This window comes from Brachypodium distachyon, chromosome 1, assembly GCF_000005505.3.
Source record: "Brachypodium distachyon strain Bd21 chromosome 1, Brachypodium_distachyon_v3.0, whole genome shotgun sequence".
Lineage (NCBI taxonomy): Eukaryota > Viridiplantae > Streptophyta > Magnoliopsida > Poales > Poaceae > Brachypodium > Brachypodium distachyon.
In genome coordinates this window covers 18230905-18249926 of record NC_016131.3, presented here as the reverse complement: position 1 = coordinate 18249926, position 19022 = coordinate 18230905, and the positions used below count along the sequence as shown (strand labels likewise).

The 19022-nt window shown below is 47.6% G+C and overlaps 3 protein-coding genes across 3 annotated transcripts; all 3 read right to left on the bottom strand.

The window, feature by feature from the left end:
• Positions 1 to 5234: 5234 nt before the first annotated feature.
• On the bottom strand, positions 5235 to 6176 carry LOC100823439 (cysteine proteinase inhibitor 8). The gene is made up of 2 exons (XM_003562720.4): positions 5652 to 6176; positions 5235 to 5453 (listed from the first exon to the last, which is right to left on the bottom strand). The coding sequence occupies exon 1, from the start codon at positions 6037 to 6039 to the stop codon at positions 5668 to 5670; it is 372 nt and encodes a 123-aa protein (XP_003562768.1). The 5' UTR covers positions 6040 to 6176; the 3' UTR covers positions 5235 to 5453; positions 5652 to 5667.
• A 3763-nt stretch (positions 6177 to 9939) lies between these two features.
• LOC100823134 (cysteine proteinase inhibitor 8) lies at positions 9940 to 10982 on the bottom strand. Its single transcript, XM_003562719.4, has one exon. The coding sequence runs from the start codon at positions 10822 to 10824 to the stop codon at positions 10438 to 10440; it is 387 nt and encodes a 128-aa protein (XP_003562767.1). The 5' UTR covers positions 10825 to 10982; the 3' UTR covers positions 9940 to 10437.
• Positions 10983 to 11666: 684 nt separating this feature from the next.
• Positions 11667 to 18737, bottom strand: LOC100822826 (protein IMPAIRED IN BABA-INDUCED STERILITY 1). The gene is made up of 10 exons (XM_003562718.4): positions 18178 to 18737; positions 17485 to 18090; positions 16654 to 16938; positions 16238 to 16555; positions 15716 to 15943; positions 14884 to 14981; positions 13655 to 13766; positions 12991 to 13524; positions 12777 to 12909; positions 11667 to 12135 (listed from the first exon to the last, which is right to left on the bottom strand). The coding sequence occupies exons 2-10, from the start codon at positions 17860 to 17862 to the stop codon at positions 12116 to 12118; spliced, it is 2106 nt and encodes a 701-aa protein (XP_003562766.1). The 5' UTR covers positions 17863 to 18090; positions 18178 to 18737; the 3' UTR covers positions 11667 to 12115.
• Between the last annotated feature and the right edge of the window lie 285 nt (positions 18738 to 19022).

Sequence of the window (19022 nt, the reverse complement as noted above, 5' to 3'; positions counted from 1 at the left end):
CGCGACAAAACTTGATCCAGAAGCAAGTACCAGGGCAGCAAGGGAAATCTGCCGTGAGCCCGTGACCAATCCAACGGCCTGGATCGCCCACGACGCCAAGACACGAACGGCTCTCCCCGCACAGAGTCAGAGCGTGCCGCAAAGGGACAAGGGGGCAGTGGATACTGGATAGCCGGAAGAGAGAACACGTGCAGGCAAAGTGGAAAGGGATCGCGCGCCGAACGCGGGGAAAACCCCCGCCGTAGCGCGTCCGAGGTCAAAACGGTTCACCGAGCCCTGACGGCTGACGGGGGTGGGTGGCAGCTAGCGGCGGCAAAGCGTTGGACGGGAGCTCGTTGGATGCATCCTGGATGTTGACGCCGGCGTTCCGCAGATAGCGCCTGTGTTTTTTCCGAGACGGCGACGTGGATGGGCGAACGGAACGTGTGCTGCCGAGCGGCAAGGCATGGGATGTTATCCCCTCTTTTGCCGTCTTGCAAAGATGAATAGTCCTCCAAGATCGGATTTCCTGTGTCTCTGTTGAAAAAAAAAGTGATGAGAGCTCCACGTCGCGGGCGAGCTTCGTCGCGTGGCGCTGCGGCTGCATGCATGCAGCACAGCAGCAGCGGCCCATGCATCGCCATGGTGGCTGACTGGGAAGAGGTGTCTGGGGCCCACGTCTTGATGGCAGGAGCATGGAAACATCGATCTCACACGCGCGGGCCATCGCATCTGTAGGGCATGTGCATGCCCCATTAAACGGACAACGCAGGCCGGGTACACGTCACCGGCCGTGCCATGAATACGAGCCCAGTGCTCCAAATCGACCGCGAATTAATCACCAGAAGACGAAATATTCCGGCTGCACCTTCTTGATTTAAAGGTGTGGTTAGTTATTTGCTCATTAGCATCCGGGGCACTGGATCAGGCAATAATCACGCCATTATCGAGCATCATCAGTGCCCATTAACAATTGCTCGTGACTTGTGATAAAAAAAAAGGTGAACAGTGAGCATGTACGGTTCGATGCACGGCCCTCGAAGGCCGAAACGCCTTTTTCCTCTCTTCCCGGGGTGTTTCGGGTTCCCGAACGTAGGAGCGCACACCGTTTAGTAACGCACGAGAGTCGCGCTGAAATGTCCAACCGTACATCCGTGAGCGAGCCCGGCCGTGTGGCACGATCGAGCCTACCCATGCAACGGCTCTCGACGTACGTTGGAGTGTTGTGTACATACTGATCGAAGTAATGAATTCTGTACGAGAAAAAAGGCTAGCATGTGTAATGGAGCATGTACTCTGGATGGCAACTGGGACGAAACCCGCCGGGTAGTGCCCGTCCAAACCCGTCCTCGTGACCCTGATCGCAGCCCCGTTCCCAAATCCGTCTCCATCAACGGGTTTCATTTTTTTTCCGTCCCCGTCCTCATCGGGTTTTTCAGCCCCGTCGGGGAACCCGAACCCGTGAGAATACACAACTCATTCATGAAAAAAAAACAGCAGAATAATGACACAAAAAATGTTTTTTTTAACATCACAATGATAGTAAAACACTATAATGATAACGCGGCGGCGGGGAGGGAGTGGGCGTGCGGCGCTGTGGAGGGAGCGACTGAGTGAGAGCGAGTAGGCGCGGAGGGAGTGGGAGTATCGGGATGTTGATAGAATGGGGATAGGGGTTTGGGGGAGTGAATTAGTGTTAGAAACATGTTATATATCCAAGTTTTCTTCTAGGATGGGCTAAAATGCGCCATGTATATGAGCTATATCATAACTTTTGTGAAACCCATCGGGTTTTGGGTTCGGGGCATGTTGGACCGGGTTTGAACCTATGAAACCCGTTGTGTTTCACTTTTGACAACATGAACAAACCTGCAAGGATTAGATTTGACTCAAACCCGTCCCATAATGGGGTAAAAATCCGCGGGATAAGGGTTTCGGGGCCCATTTGTCATCGTCTTGAATACGTACGCACGTACGTACGACCTGTCCACAAAACGAACGTGCATGCGGACGGACGGACGGACGCTTGGTGTACAAACAACGGCGACAGGCTACCAGCGATCATCGAAACGACCTGACGGTGTGGGAGCCTCGCTCTGCCTTTTCTGGAGTGTGTCGGGGACAGTGACCACTGCCGTCGGACCCCATCTGCTAGCCACTGTCCGGCCGCAAACTGGATCGATCGATACACACGGCCACGGGATCGGGCCACCTCTTGATCTCGACGAGAAAGAGCCAAGACCGGCCGGGGAAAAGGATCCAAAGGATTAAGGATTAGCGTGCAGTATGCAATGCACGCACGCGCGCCGTGCCGGATCGATACCGGGCGCTTGCAGGCTCCTGCGTGGGTGCAATCATAGGAGAGGGCGCGCGGCGTCCAGCTTTTCAGGGTCGCTACTTGCTACTGCTGCCCACTGCCCAGTGAAGTGCCCACTGGTAGGTGGTGTTGGTTGCGAAGAGGGGCGCACGCAGGCACGCGGAGGGAGGAGCCAGATCACGTCGCTCGAGCCGGGCACATGCCGGTGTCCTCCGCTTTTTCGCAGTGATGCTACTGCTAGGCGGCAAGCGGAATATTGGCCAGCACACCGTAGACCGTAGAGCACATAGAGTGATAGAGCTCTCGCTCTCCGTCCGGATCTTGCCGCTGAACTGGACCAGACCGGCCGGGAGAACACATGCGTCTCCCTCTCTGCCTCTCCCTGTACTAAAATTAACGCCAGTGGGCGCAAAGTTTTTTTCTTTTTTTGTTGTAACCTTCGGGTGTGGGATTGATGTGTCGCTCCTTTTCTTCTACTCTTGCTCACTGCGATGAACGGATCAAGGACGGGTTTTGTTTCTGGTACGAGGAGGTGAATGATCTCGCTACGGTGAAGGACGGGCTTGTCACTCTCAGAAATCAGGTCATGCAGTACGACTCATCCAGGATCCGCCTCTTTTGCTATTAATCACTCGTGGTCGCGAGTGGTTACGTTCGAGAAAAATAACCATATCAAGTCCTTCGTGGATCGTCTTGTGTGTCGGTAAAGTAAAGCACATCCGGTGTTTGTTAGAGGGTCCGATCTCTCTGATGGGGAGATCGTTTCTATTTTCATCTGAAGTCGCGACATATATATCTCGCTCTCTGTTTCTCCTCGGGCTTCGCCACCTAAAAGCGACACACGTATAAAATCTCGCTTTCTGTCACTTCACGGCGGCCGGCACCCGGTCGGTAGGCACGCACGCACGCATCGTCCGTCCCCGCATTCGTACGCCACGCGAGTTGCCGGCACACGCTTCGCTCACCGGAACTGCAAATCCAACCTAGGCGTCCTGGGCTGCCGGTTCCGGCCCAGACTTGAGCCGCAGCAAATAGCCCGGCTCAGCAAACGTGGCCCTAGACCAAGATTGAACTTCCACACTTCCACCTGGGCCTGGACAAAATGACCGAAATTCCACACTCTTAATGAATGCTAGCTAACTCATTTCGTTAAGGTTTCGGTTGGTCTAAAAAAGAAAGTTAAGGGCATATCGTTAACCTTAACAATCTTAACGAGCGGGCTCGGCGAGCGCTCGTTAGCCAGCTCGTATCGTACACCACTTGTGAGTGGTTACTGAAACTGTGTTGTTATTTTCCTTTTGCTGTGTTATTTTCAATCTTTATAACCTTGTTCATCTTCTGATATATTTTGTTTGCTGCAAAATTTATCCCAAACAAACAGATCGTACCAATCTTTTTAGATCAGCATGCCATCTATTTATCTTGACGAGTTTTTAACGAGCAATCGCGAGCTCTTATCGAACCGAGCCAAACAATGGTCTCGAATCATTCACGATAATGATCCAACCTCTTGACGAATCGAGCATGCTCGTTAGCCAGCCCTAGTTCCACCCCCTCCCCCCCCCCCACACCACCACCACCCCCCCAAAAAAAAGATCAAGAAAGAAGGCTTTGTATCCTACTGGCATGTCTGCTTACCTCCACATTTCAGTGCCAGCATTTAATTTGGCGCCGAGAAGAGGTCACCGCCGTCGGCCGCGTCGGCGACCGCAAGGGGGTGCGGCACCTATTAATCTGCAGCGAGAGCAGGCGCGCTGGTGTCGCACCATTCCCAAATCGCCCCATCTCGTCCCAAAATCTAGGTCGCTCATCCCTCAATCCCCAAATAAAAAACACTTCGTTCTTCAATCCCAAACCAAAATCGTTCCGCCCTTCGATCCCCAAATCAAAATCGGCAGTACCGCGTGAGCCCTTAGTATTTTTGGGCTGCCTGAGTTCAGCTTGTCCATATTCACCCCGAGGATGGCGCCGGGCGGCCCGGGGCGGCAAGCGGCAGTGCGGCCTGTGGAGGTCGGTCATGGCTCGACCACAAACGGGCTCGGGAGAGCTCGCCGGAGCAGAGTAGAGGGGAGGCGCGAAGGAAGAAAATGAAGAAGGGGAAGAGAGTCTCGGGCAAAGGTGGAAAAGAAGAATGAGACAGGTAGGAAGAAGGCAGTGCAGGTGAGTTGCAGGAGAAAAAGAAAAATGAGAGAGGTGGAAGACGACCCTGACAGACGATGACAGACGAGCCCCAGCTGTAAGAGAGAGAAGAGAGAGCAGATCTACAACGTGACGGTTCACATTAGAAGATGCTCCTTCGCGCACCCAATCAATATGAAAGGATCATATATTAGCCGCTTAAGGTACATTAGTTCCTGAACACGCCCAAATCTAAGTTCGAGAACCAAATTGCACATGCTCTTCAAGTTAAGGCATCATGCGTGCATTTTACTCCACTAGAACACTAGCATGATGCCACCAAGAGTAGCACCTGAGGTATCAGGTTAAGTTAAAAAAAAACTTGCGGTATCTATCTGTTATAGCAGATATAACAGAGATTTGTAAATTGTAATGCCACCAAGAGTAGCACCTGTGCTATCAGGTTAAGTTAAAAAAAAACTGGGGTTATCTATCTGTTATAGCAGCTGTTCTGGATATTTGTTGCTATCTTGTCTTGTATCAAGAGGTGGTGTTTCTTTCAGGTTATTTCATTGGTTAGGAAGCACGGAGTACTACGTAAAGATGATTGAATTGGTATACTTACTCCGTCCAACAAAGAATGTCTCAACTTTAATTAAATTTGAATGTATTTATAGACTAAGTTATGTCTAGATATATCAAAATTTTGACTTTGAGGGAGTATGAAATTTTGACGGAACATAGTACTCTATGTGTAATATGTGTAACTTGTGGTATTGTTTAATCGGGACGACCTTGATGCTCAAATTAAGCTTCGACGGAGCACCAAAAGACAGCTCCTGGTAAACTATAAAATTCATTCATACATAGGAGGACATAGATCCTCAAATCTCAATATATCCTTAGTTGAGCTTGTACTAATTGAAATATAAATTGATGTGGTGATGGTTCGCTCCACAAACCTTTTCAAACTTCACTCAGCAGGCTTGCTGCAACCTACGATTAACAGAATCCTCGTATAGCAGTTCCTCTCCAGAAGCTTGGATGGTAAGCAGAAAAGGGCACGTAATGAAACCACCTCAGCGACAGCGAGCAAATTAAAAAGACACAGATGAACTCATAGACAGCTACAATTTTATTTAGTTGATTAGTTCTAGTAATGTTCGAGAAAACAAGTCAGGATCGATTAACACGACTGACGGGCAAATGCGGAGGTTTCGGAAGCATATAAACTTACTTCCGACCCGGATCGATCAGTTGGCCACCGGCTCGAAGGAGGTGAGTTCGCGGGTGTTGGTCCAGGACTGCTCGTAGACGACGGCGACGTAGGGCGCGCTCCTCCCTGCGGCGTCCTGCGCGTCGACGAAGAGGCAGTAGTTCATCCCGGCCACCACCTGCTCCTCGCCGCGGGTCACCCGGAGGAACCGCAGCCGGTCCGTCGCCAGCCTCGCGTGCTGCGCCACCGCCCAGCTGCCCAGCTCCTGGATGTGCGGCTCGCTCACGTCCCGGATCGGCTCCCACCCGCCGACAATCAGGCGGTCGAGATCGTCGTCGATGCCCGCCGCGCTGCCGCTCGCCGCGGCTATCGCGGCCAGGACGGCTAGAAGGAGGAGGGTTCTCGCCATGGTCGGATCGGGGGGTTGCAGGTGAGTCGGTGGAGGCGGAGACCGGAAGCAGAAATAAGGGATCGTTGATTTGGGAGCGTGAAGGCGGTTTTGGGGCACACGGGAATCGGGGGTTCGGGATTGAGATGTTGGTGGTTTTAAACGGTAGTTCTGGTGGAGACGCGAGGGAGAGAGAAAATCATCACACATGTCCTGTTCCGAGTCCGACCGAACTATCTTTTATCCGTATTCGTATCCGACCGGATAGACAAAATCAACACCCATATCCTATTCGACCAGATTTGGAATCGGATTCAGTCAGAAATTATCCGATCCGGTTTCACCCCTAGTAGTGTAATCCCGTGTGTCATGGGAAACGACGAACTGGTGACGGTAGGATTTAGAAAATTGATCCGATTCGGTGGCATGTGCAGATGTGCTATGTCCCGATCGAATCATGGGATCTATAAACCTTGTGCTTATAGAGCTCGTCGAAATCGAACATCCACCTCTAAATCATTGAAATTGGCACTCTAATCTTATTATGCAACAGAAGATCTCATAACTAGGAATCTGGAATGGGTCAAGAACAGCTGAAGTAAGCTCTCTTATCCTTGCCGCATTTATGCATCTATTATAAGGCAAGGCAGTGAGTTTATGCAATACAATTGGAGATAGTGGCCATAGGGACAAAAAAGCATTTCCAGAACTTCACATTGTATGCATTTCTTTAGTGATCAAATCTAATATCTAATTAAACTAGCAGAAATTCTACGGTCTAAATTCTATAAAAATTATCGTACGGTCTATATTAGTTACAAACTAATCAACCTGACAAGAGATATATGAAACCAATCAGGAAACCATTCAGCGTGGAGATACTAATCCAAAAAAACATGATACGGACTCCACGTTGGTACGCCAGATAGCAAATCAATACTTTTCCAATTTTATCTCTATAGGACCTTAATTAGTTTCGGATTAAATCCTCCTCTCGAGTCCTCCTTGCATGTGCACTAGAGATACTCCCCGACGCCGCCGGCGAGCGAGCGAGACGACGTCGGAGTCGACGATGCCGGCCGCCCCGCCGCCCGGGAACTGCTCCATGACCAACATCCTCGCCCCACGGTACTCAAACAAGAACAGCATCACGTATACCAGATTATACACTGGAGAACCACGATCTGCACCATGAGAATCCCCGCCACTGAAAAAAGCTTCAGTTCAGAGAAGAGCTTCACTTCAGAAAACTAGCAGCCCGGGCACTGAAAACTTCAGTTCAGAATTCCTTTCGGGAGCAGCCCGGCCACTCCTCGACATCTCGAGCGCGCGACAGGCCTGCCGGCTCCCCTTGGTGGCTAGTGACCCTTACTCTGGTTCTGCCATTAACTAAGCATAGACATGCCAAGGCCATGCGTACAAACGTGGCTAAACAATCAGGGGCTCAATTCTACTTCTGCTGACATTTTGTACTGCTGACACATGTTGCGCATTTAATTGCTCTTTCTACCTGATTATATTGAGATTATATCTCATTCACAATATCGATAATGGATCAACGACAGATGCCTAAAATTTATTCCCAATCTATGCAAAGAGGAAATTTTGATTTGACTAGAATGTCAACAGTATTTGCCTACATGCATGTACTTTTCTATAGTAAATTATTTGTATTTTTATGTACTTCTCTATAGTAAATTAATTGTATTTTTATGTACTTTTCTATAGTAAATTATTTGTATGTTTTTAAAATTTAAACAAAATATGTGTGGTGCAATAGCCAAAAAATGCAAAAAAAAAACATTTTCGAACACATTAGTTATCCTTTTGGGCGACGCCATTGCCATTCGGGATGAGGGCGGACACATGTGCACTTGCCTTTCAAACGGACAAAAAAAGGACATTTGGGGGCAAATTTTGAAGGATCCCATTGGACACGCTCTAACAGCCGGAGCAACAAATCATGCATGTCCGGAATAAGAGATTTTATTTGAAATAAATTAAGACATAATCAATATGTATCATGAGCATGATAAAAAAGAACAATCTATGCCAAGGAAAAAGAGAAACTATTTTTTACCAAATTCTTATTTCAAGATTAAGAAGCCATCACATTCCTCGCATAAGTTAAAATATACCTACCGTTGATTTTAGATTTTAATAGTTACGATCAGACACTAAGAATTCAATACAGATCACCTACGTAGCAGCCAGACCGATTGAATTTCATGTACGTGGTCGTACTCCACAGCGAATCGTTCATAAGCCGGACGCCATGAGGGTGCACGGATTAGCTTTAATTGCTAATTAAAATTAGTACCGGTGCCCTATATTTTTTTTGTATAAAGAAAGCAATCCCGTATGTCTCCACTGGGAGGGAAGCCATTGAAACCGGCGATCCGACAACATAAACTTGATTGAGTTGTTTCAAGACACACGACGACCCAAAAGATAAAGACACCATGGACAAGCGACTTGGAAGAATTTATTCACGACAGCTTTAGCACGCGTCATGGGAATTTAATCCACATCAGCTAGCCAGACTAACCAATACATGTATGACTCAAAACTTGAGGACACCACTGCCAAGCAACTCGCCAAAGTTTAATCCGCGTCAACTTCACACACGTCGCCATACTTCAATCCACATCAACTTCCACACACAAGCACCTGTAGCCAACAACGAGGGAGGACGGGAGGCGGGAACTAATGGGTGACGGCGAAAGCACCGGCGAGCAACAGCACGCGGTGGCACCGAAATCACGTAGGCGGAGGCGGTCGCTGGCACCACAACGCTAGGTGAGGAATGAACGAAATAACTAAATCAATCGAGCAATGTAGACGATTATTTTTGGTTTTCAAAATGGGAAGCTTGGTGGATACGACCAAAATACGTATTAGCCATAGCTAGACGTACCGTGGTATTCGGACCAACCGTATCAGACACTGATGTGCGGCTTTCGAGCTGTAGCCGCGAAACCAAATGCAAACTAAACAAACCATATATCTCATCTATGAACCAATTTTAAAAAAGCCATACATGCCAATGGATGATGGGCGTACAAAAAATAACTCAGGATAAAAAATCTAAACGAAGATAATCGATGTCTGAAATGAAACTTTTCAAATATCTAAAATACGATTTTTGCCCGCAAATTGAAACAAAACAGAGAACACATATGTTACCCATAGAAACTCAACACTTTTGTATTGCACACAATGTTAATAAAATAAAATTCTCCTGCAAAAACATGTAATGACTACCTAATCTACGATATATTATGTGATAAACATTGGTTCATCCACATAAGTTAAAATATACCTACAGTTGGATTTTAGATTTTTAATGTTTACGATTAGATACTACTCCCTCCAATCCATACTAATTGTCGAAATATTACATGCATCTAGACGCTTTTTTAGGCATAGGTACATCCATATTTGAACAAATTTGAGACAATTAATATGAATCGGAAGGAGTAGAAACTTTCGGTACAGATCATCTATACCTAGATCGATTGATTTTGAACCCATCTACACAACTATATATTTTGGTAGGTAAAAAATATAGCAAATCAAATATTTCAAAAATCATTGAACAATTCCAAATATAAGCATCTAAATTGCATACAAAATGAATATATTAGATAACATAACATAAAAATATCATTTTGTTATAAAAATCGCGCGGGTTACCCGCTAGTTCCTGAAAACATATCCAATCATCTCATCATTAACATAACTAGGGTAGAGTTGTGATTGGTACGGAGTATATCATTATAGCGAGGCATGGTGTTTCTTTCAGGTTAGTCCAGGTTACTACAGAAAGATAAATGAGTCTGTATGTGAAAATTCTCATAGAACACACTACTGATGAGTAACTTGTGGTATTATTCATATCAGTACTCGGGACGATCATGATGCCCAAATTAAGCTTCGATTGAGCCCCAAAAGACAGCTCCGGCCCGGTAAACTAGAAAATTGATACAGAGTACATACAAGTACAGTACAGGAGGACATCAAATCTGAATATATCCTTAGGTGAGCTTGTACCAATTGAAATATAATTTGATAAACTAATCTTTTGCAGGCTTGCTGCCACAATGTACACAAACCTCTAAAAGCAGCTCCTCCAGGTCCAGGGGAATCCAAATTACCTACAGTATTCTGTTCCAGAAACGAGAAGTGCACATAATAAAACCACCTCAGCCAGCAAATCAACAAGACGCGGAAGAACCCATCCACATTCTACAATTTTATTTAGTTCTAGTAACGTTCGAGACAACAAGTCAGGATCGATTAACACGACTGATGGGCAAAAGCGGACGTTTCAGAAGCATATATGGAGTAGTCTACTGCATGGGACGAGCAGATGCCGCAGCAGATCCATGGGAACATACGTTACATCCGAGACCCGGATCAGTTGGCGGCCGGGTCGAAGGAGGTGAGCTTGCGGGTGTTGGTCCAGGACTGCTCGTAGACGACGGCGACGTAGGGCGCGCTCCTCCCGGCGGCGTCCTGCGCGTCGACGAAGAGGCGGTAGTTCATCCCGGCCACCACCTGCTGCTCGCCGCGGGTGACCCGGAGGAACCGTAGCCGGTCCGTCGCCAGCCTCGCGTGCTGCGCCACCGCCCAGCCGCCCAGCTCCTGGATGCGCGGCTCGCTCACGTCCGGGATGGGCCTCCACCCGCCGAACAACGTCCCGTGTCCGCGGCGGCCGCCGCCGCCGCCGCCGATGCCCGCCGCGCTGGCGCCCGCCGCGACTGCCGCGGCAAGGACGGCTAGAAGGAGGAAGGCTCTCGCCATGGTCGGATCGGGGGCTTGGAGGTGAGTCGGTGGGGAGAGGAAACGGGAAGCACAAGGAAGGGATATCGGTGATTTTGGGAGCGTGAAGGCGGTTTTGGGGGCACACGGGATTGCGATGTTTGGTGGGGTTTTAAATGCTAGTGTAAGACCGTGGGTCGTGGGAATCGGCGAACAGGCCACGGCGGGGGGAATAAAATTGACCCGATTCGGCGACATGTGCCGTGATGGGATTTTATCGGACCGATTTTTGGTACCCCGAACTCCACGCCAAGACGTGGCGCTGTCACGTCTTTGTAGTTTCCGCCGAGAGGTCGACCGATGATGATGGGTGATGAGCGTAGCGTGGGTGCGGCTTGCACTGCAGTGCTCGCGCGTGGCGGGACCAGATCACGCCCTGGCTCCAGCCGGGCACATGGCCTCCGCATTTCGGGCATACTACTATCTCTGGTATCGGGAAAATTCTGTCTAGTGGAACGGTCAGGGATTTATGAATGACGAACCTTTTGGAAAACCTTGATACTCCCTTTGAAACGGAAGATCTCTCCTTGGACGTGTTTCAGGGGTGGAATACAGTCTGCAGTCCAGCGAAAAAAAAAACAGTCTGCAAAAGAACTGAAGAAGGAAAGACTGGCCTGGGGAAAATTGGCTGCAGTTTGTGTGGAGTCCCAAAATCGGCACCCCATTCGATGGTTCTATAAAGCATCTTTGCTTTACAGAACTTACTTTGCTCCGTAAAACTGCTACCTTTATCTGTGATCATCTTTGTTTTCTGTAAAGCAGGGCTCTAAGCCTTTTCTCAAAAGAAAAAAAGTCAGGCTTACAGTACCAGAGGAAGATAAACATTATGATGAGATATATATCCCGTCATTTTGACTGATCAGAGCGGTTCGATCGTCACCAGGTCGTGAGAGCACTGAGAGGTACATTAAATCAGTAGTCATCGATTTGAATTGCTATTTTCTTTACAGAGGCTAGCTATACAGGAATCATGGCACCATGGCCTGTGCTTGTTATTGATTCAGCTAACTACACGGACGGCTGACTGGTTCGAGTCATCGTTTCCTCCGGATTAACTACACTCGTCAGCTGTTATTCCTATTTCCTAGGTATAACGAAGGTGGAGAACTGATGAGACGACAAGATACTATGACATAGCACACGCTGGAGTTTAAGCATCTGAGACGAACATGACAGTTCCTGGTTCAGACTTCCGACAGCACGCCGGCACTCGTTGCTATGTACCTGGCGCGCCTGCTCCTCCAATGATGGAAAAATAGTCAGGCTTTTCATCTCACTTGTCTTGCTTCCTTCCTGTTACCATATGATTAGGCAGACATTAATTGCAGTTCATACAGGATTGTCACAGCAAGAAGCAGATACAATTGTAAAAACTCAGAAATAGTCAGGCTTTTCATCTCACTTGTCTTCACTGGGTTTATTTATCTATAATAAGGCTGTGAGTTTACGCGATAGAATTACATAAAAGTTCTTGCATGCATCTCTGTAGCGATCAATTTTCTGAAAACATATCACATCATTGACACAATTAGGGTAGTCCATCCATAACAGCTAGTGATTTGCATGCCACCGAGACTAAAACCTGAGGTATCAGGTTAAGAGAAAAACCCTCAAGGCATCTGTTACAGACAGCAGCCGTTCAGGATATTTCTTGCTATCTCGTACATCAATAGGTGGTATTTCTTCCAGGTTAATTCAGTGGCTATAGGAAGACTGCTACAGTGAGATAAATTAATTGGTATATGAAATTTTGATAGAACGGGCTACTTGTGTAACTAGTGTCATATAATCTATTGACAATTTCAATAAATATCAGATCCACAAGATCTCCACTATGAGCATAAATAAAAAAGAAAGGAAATGTAGTGCATGTTAGGTTCCGACAAAATCATGCAAAGCAAATAAGTCTGTATTTAATTTTGAAACAAAATTACCTCTCCTGAACCATGATTTTCGGACTACTTGCCGGATGTGACGCTCATGTTTCTCTAACAATTGATCAACCTTGTGGGACTGAGACAATAAAGGGCCTGAATATTCAACCCTCTCCCCATGATTGTGGTCATCCTGAAGTTTCAAACACAATATTTACAGCTTTCTTAATACGAAAGAAACATAAATTATCAAATAAATAAAGCAATGCCTCACCTTCATGCTATTTTTTGACGAGAGGGCATCCCCAAGATATATTGCATTCGAAAAGTTCTGAGAGTGGTAAGTGTCACAAGAATCAAATGAATCTGGACGCTCTAACTGTGACCACTTCTTCAGAACTGCACGCTTTGCTACCTCGTGAGGCTCTCGGGATTTGGAGTTCGCACGTGCTATTTGTGTATCTCTGTTGTGTTGTTCCTTGAAGCCAATGCTCTCTTTAGCTTGTAGCTTCTTGTCCTGGTCTAACTCAACCGTAAATTGCTCTCTTGAACTCGATCTGTTCCTTGAACCACCAAAAGAATGCCCCTCTTGTTTTTTGGCCCATGCAAAGCCACTGGATGAAGAAACAATCAAGGGCCCGGAGAAAGGGATGTCTTCCTGTGAATCGTTCTTAAGATGACGAGCTCTTTCTTTAACTTGGGCCGTTGACACTGGTTGTATGTCTGTGAGTATCTTAGAATCACCATTTACGTTCACACGATCCAGTGTTGCACCATCCTTGGTAACATTTGCTTTAGTTTTGGATTCCTGAAGGAAGAAAGAAGAACATGAGTTATTTTATGCATAGTTTTATCATCAACTTAGAAATCTCAATACAGTTTGCCGAATTAATCTGCTGTTGACATTTAGTGTCCTGTAATAATAAACAATGGAATACCTCCGTCTTATCAGATTGCTTATTGACTGCACTTTGTTCTCTTGCTGCCCTGCTTAGCCTTGATGACTTCCTTGATGCTTCTGGCCCATGCCCTCTGCTACTGGCCTTTCTTCTGAAAAGAAACAAAAAGGAAATAAGGTTGTTATAGGCTGGCAATGTTCGAACATACACCGTATTTTTGTTGAACTAAAAGAAACTAAGTTTCCAACTTCATTTTGTAGCAACAAAACAGTTTCTGACTTCTTTTCTATTAAATAAAGAAATAAGTCCATTTTACCCCACTGAACTTATCGCGAAGTCCAAAAAACACCCTGAACTCTAAAACCGGGCATTTTAGCCCCCTGAACTTCCAAAACCGGTCACCCAAGCCCCCTCTGCCATGTATCTGGCTGTTTTGCTGTGTTGAAGGTGGGTTTGACCCGTCGACTGCCACGCTGTCAAGTCGTCCATGTATCCCCTCCCCGAGCCTGACTCCTCTCTTGCTCTTAGCACGCGGGCGGCGCCGGCACCGGCGGCCAGCGGAGATGCCGTCGTCCAAGCTGACCATGTGCTCCCTTCCTCTGGCGGCTGCTTCCAGGACTTCCCCTCCCTTTTCGCAGACCGGACCTCGCTCCTCCTCCACCACACGCCTGCCTCCTCCTCCCACGGCGCCGTCTTCTCCTCCTCGCTCTACATCCCTGCAGCTCCGCGCAGGCGGAGGAGCAGGTGCCAACCCTGCTCGCGTCCGCGGCCATCAGGGCCTGCGCGGGCGCCACGGCGAGGGCCTTCACCTACACGGGCTGTTCCTGATTGATGTCGTCAAGACCCGCCTCCAGGCCGGTGCCGCCTCCAGCGGCTCGTGGCAGATCTTCCTCGAGAGGGCGAGCGAGAGGGAGGAGCAGAGGGGGCTGCGCGAAAGGCAGTAGCTATGGCGGCGCCAGAGGAGGAGCAGAGCGGCACGCGAGAGGGAGGCGCAGAGGGGGGCGCGCGTGAGAGAAGGGGAGGGTGGCTCAGGAGAGATAAGAGGAAGGAGAGGAAGAAGATGCTGGGTCAAATGGATCAAAACCACCTTCAACACAGCAAAACAGTCTCAAACAGGCAGAGGAGGGTCGGGTGCATGGTTTTGAAAGTTCAGGGGGGTTAAATACCCGGTTTCAGAGTTCAGAGTGTTTTTTGGACTTTGCGATAATTTCAGGGGGGTAAAATGGACTTATTTCTTAAATAAATGATTCCACATTAAACCAGCCCACCTGTGTGACTCTTCTCGCAATTTTGCATCCATCTCCTTGTTGGGTGCATACTGAGGCAAGCTTGAAGGTTCGCATGCATAAGGTCTCGTCTTGAAAAACTGTTCGGGTAAAAGAAAAATAAATAAATAAATAAGATATTTTGTAGTAGTTTGATTCAATGAGCCAGTCTTACAATTTTAGAATAGAGATAAATAAGATTAACTTGCAACAAGGACGCTAGAAAGTAAGTGCTTCATCATTCACAAGTTATCTGGAAGAAAATGCCTTGTCAATAAAAGATTGGCAGCATGACAGAATGGAAGGAAGTTAACTGGAACAGGATGGCAATGGACAAATATCCACCCCCTTCCAGCATTGGGTATCTGCAGTCAGCAAACCCTGGGTGCATGGACACCAGCGCTACATAAGGGTAATATAAATGATGACAAAGAATACTACTATGCTCACACTAAAACTAAGGACTTCCTGGCCATATGATAACGCCATGCACACCAATGGAAGATGCAAGCTAAATTTTAGTGACACTAATAACAGTAGTCAGCATTGTTGCATGAAAGTTCGGCATCTGAGATAACAGTTTGGCATTCACATTAATCTAATAATACTGTAATAGCTTGAACATCTGTAAAACACTAGCGCTACTATTTGTTAACTGTAGGAGTACATGAACAATACTCCATACTGATGCATAGTAAAAGGAAGGAACCAAGGTAGGATAGAATTAGTCTAAACTTCAACAAGAGTTGCAATCTATACCAGTTTTCTTTTCAATCTTTTGTCATTATACATACAATATGATAGGATTATAGGATATTACATGATGCAATCTTACCTCAGATGTAAGAGCACACGATGCAGTACCACGCTTGTATGGCTCCACCGACAAAAGAGTTTCTAGTAAACTCAGTGCATTCTCCGGTACCTCTTTAAAAACATCTCGAAGAGTACTTAGATAAGGACAGTGCGGTTTAAATATTGTTGCATGAGGCAATTTTGACTTCTTCCAGTACTCATCAGCAGGGGAGCCACATAACTTAAAAATCTTATGCAATTGCTCCACCTGAAACATGAGAGAGATTGTTACGCCACATTGACATATAGTATGCAATCTGAGCGTTTAGAACTCTCGGCAAGCTAAAAAAGACAGTTCATCAAAAAGGTGCAAAATATACAATGTATGGTATCTCAGTATTTACTAGTATTCAGTACTGGGATTTGACAGAGCCCCAAAAGACATCAGACGGTTACATACAAAGGAATAAGTAAGCTCTGCCTCACAAGGATATGTGGCATTTTCAAGTTACAAACTAAGGAATAAATACCAAGCTCTGCCAGTTAGCTCTCAGTTAATTACCTCAGTTCTTCCCTGCAAGATCGGTTTCCCACGGAGAATCTCAGCAAATACACATCCAACGCTCCACAAATCAACGGCCGAATCATAGTGAGTTGAACCTAGTAACAGTTCAGGTGGTCGGTACCATAGTGTAACAACCCGGCTGGTCAGAGGATGGTTTTTACTTGGATCGAAGTAATTAGCAAGACCAAAATCAGCTATTTTTAGAACTCCTTCATTATTCACAAGGAGATTAGCACCCTTGATGTCACGGTGAACAACGCGACGAGAATGGCAATGCTCCAGTCCTGACAGTAACTGGTTCATGTAACACTTAACCTACAGTAGATGAGGATCAAGAAAATGCCAGGTCAACACAATGTAATGTCAAAGTTGTATGGAAGGAAATAAACACACTTTATTCAAAATGAACATACTTGTGCTTCACTGAACTTGATGTCAGGGGAGGAAGAAAGTCCAGCAAGATCATGCTCCATGTATTCAAATACTAGATAAAGGCTACAAGATAACCGTGAAGTAATCAAGCCTTCCAGTTTCATGACATTTGGATGGTCAAGCCTTCTCAATATTTGTATCTCCCTTGCCATGAATCTAACACTCTCAGGCTCAAAATTGTCGAACCTCACCTTCTTCAGTGCAACAATCTTTCCAGTATCAAGATCACGTGCCCTAAATACACTGCTGTATGTGCCTTGCCCAACCTGAAAACACAGTGCAATAAGGAAACACTGTCAGACCCATAAGAGGCACCACAAAAACATACAAGTTCACAAAGTGGGCATGACAAAAGATCACACCACAAAAGTTGAATATGTATGCCACATTTCCATTGCACTATTTATCTTTTGACGATAGTGATTGCATAGAAGAAATGGTGGAAAGAGGTAAGCATTTACTATCGGCAAAGTATAAAAATAGAGACAGGTAAACAAGTGATACATCAGAGAAGGACTAACCAAATCCCCATGCTGTATTCCTTTTTTCTCCTTCTCATATCACCAGCCTAGTACTAGTTCATTCTTTATGTCTAATCCATCACCCAACAAAGTACTGGAGTACTAACTAACACATAATATAAGATGTTATAAAGATGCCTATCAATCCGGACAAATAGCAAATCCAACAACTACCTTCATCCTAAAAATTCGAAGCCATGCAAAAGAAATCTCAATGGAAAATGACCCACGAGCTATTAAATTGCCTAAATTGAATCAGCCAGCAGACCTGAAGAGAAAGCACCGCAATACCTTCTCAAGCTTCTCGAAGGCGTCGGCTTTGAGGGGGATCCACCCCTGGATGGCCTCCCCGGCAACGGCGCTGAGCCATGACGGCCACCCAGCCGCCACCTGCTCCCCCTCCAGGCTCTTACGGAGGCTCCGCAGCCGGAAGCTTCGGGACGCGGCCGCCACGGCGACGACAGCCTTGCCCTGCTCCTCCGCGTCGTCCTTCTTCTCCAACAACCCCGCCGCCGCCGCCGAGCCGCGCAGGGAGGAGGCGGAGACGGAGACCGCCGCCGCAGCTGGCTCCGGCTCCGGCGCGCGCGGCAGCCTCCTGTCCCGGAGCGCGCCGGATGAGTCGACCGCCGGCGTGACCGAGACGGTGTTCTTGGACGCAACGCAGCCCATGCCGGCGGCGCAGCGCAGCACTAGCACTAAACACCACCTTTTACCATACGCCGAGCTCACCGGGCGGATCAAGTTAAGCTCCCCACTCCCGCATTGGAGGAACGAACAGAGGGGGAACAAAAAGAATCGACAGAAAATCGACTGAGCCCTTCACCTAAAAACCTAAAGGCGCCGTCTCGTCGCTCACGGGCCGAGCACGGCACAGGTCAAGATCAACTCGGGATTGACCTGAAGACCATTAAATGGCACGATTTAGACGCGAGCCATGACACCCAAAAGACACAGACACATAAAAGAAGGAAGGAGAGGACCGACCTCGACGGCACCACCACCAACTCCCACCGACTTCCACAGATCAAGACAGAGAGAGATATTTCCAGCCGGCCGCTGAACCGTGATCGCCAGGAAGGGGTTTAGCTAGGAGGGTCAGCACGAGACAACCGTTGCCGCAAGGGGGGCGAAAAGGCTAGCTTTTTCTGCGAATTCAGCGAGCGACAGATCAGGACAGCCGCCGGAGCAAACAAATTCAGAGCAAAACACCGCACGGCAGCCAGAAACGCGAAAACTGCCCGCCCGCGGCCTCGCCGGAAGAAGGGACGAAGAAAACGCCACCAAATTCGGCCGGTGGAAACAGAAACAGAGAACACTAGGACGGGGCACAGCGTAGCGTAGGTGGGGAGAGCAGAGGAAAAGCTTTATTAAGCTCGATCAGGGCAGCGGAGGACGGAGGAGTTGTGCTTGTGGGGCGGATTCGCAGGTGGGAACGGGGCTTTAAATGGTCCAAGGGAGTAGTAGACTGACGGAGTGATGAGATTTTCGCACGCTTTTTCTCCTTTTCGGGCGCTCTTTGGCCTTTGCCTTTCCTCTGCTCCGCCCCCGCGGCCGCGGCGGGGCTCCATTTGCTCCTGCTCTTCTTCTTACAGCGGGATTACCGGGGCGGTAGGGCCCAGGGAACAGATGGTCGTTTTGCACCTTGAACCTCGACTTATGACGATATTCGGTCTATACGACGTTTGGGTTTGTAACTTCCGTGAGAGTAGTTGCGTTTGGTTTGGTGGTGACTGTCCGTGACTGACTGACCGGCCGTGTCTGGTCCCTTTGTTTTTGAGAGAGACGGAGAGAATACCTGTTGCACTCACCGTACGCACACATCCTGCTTT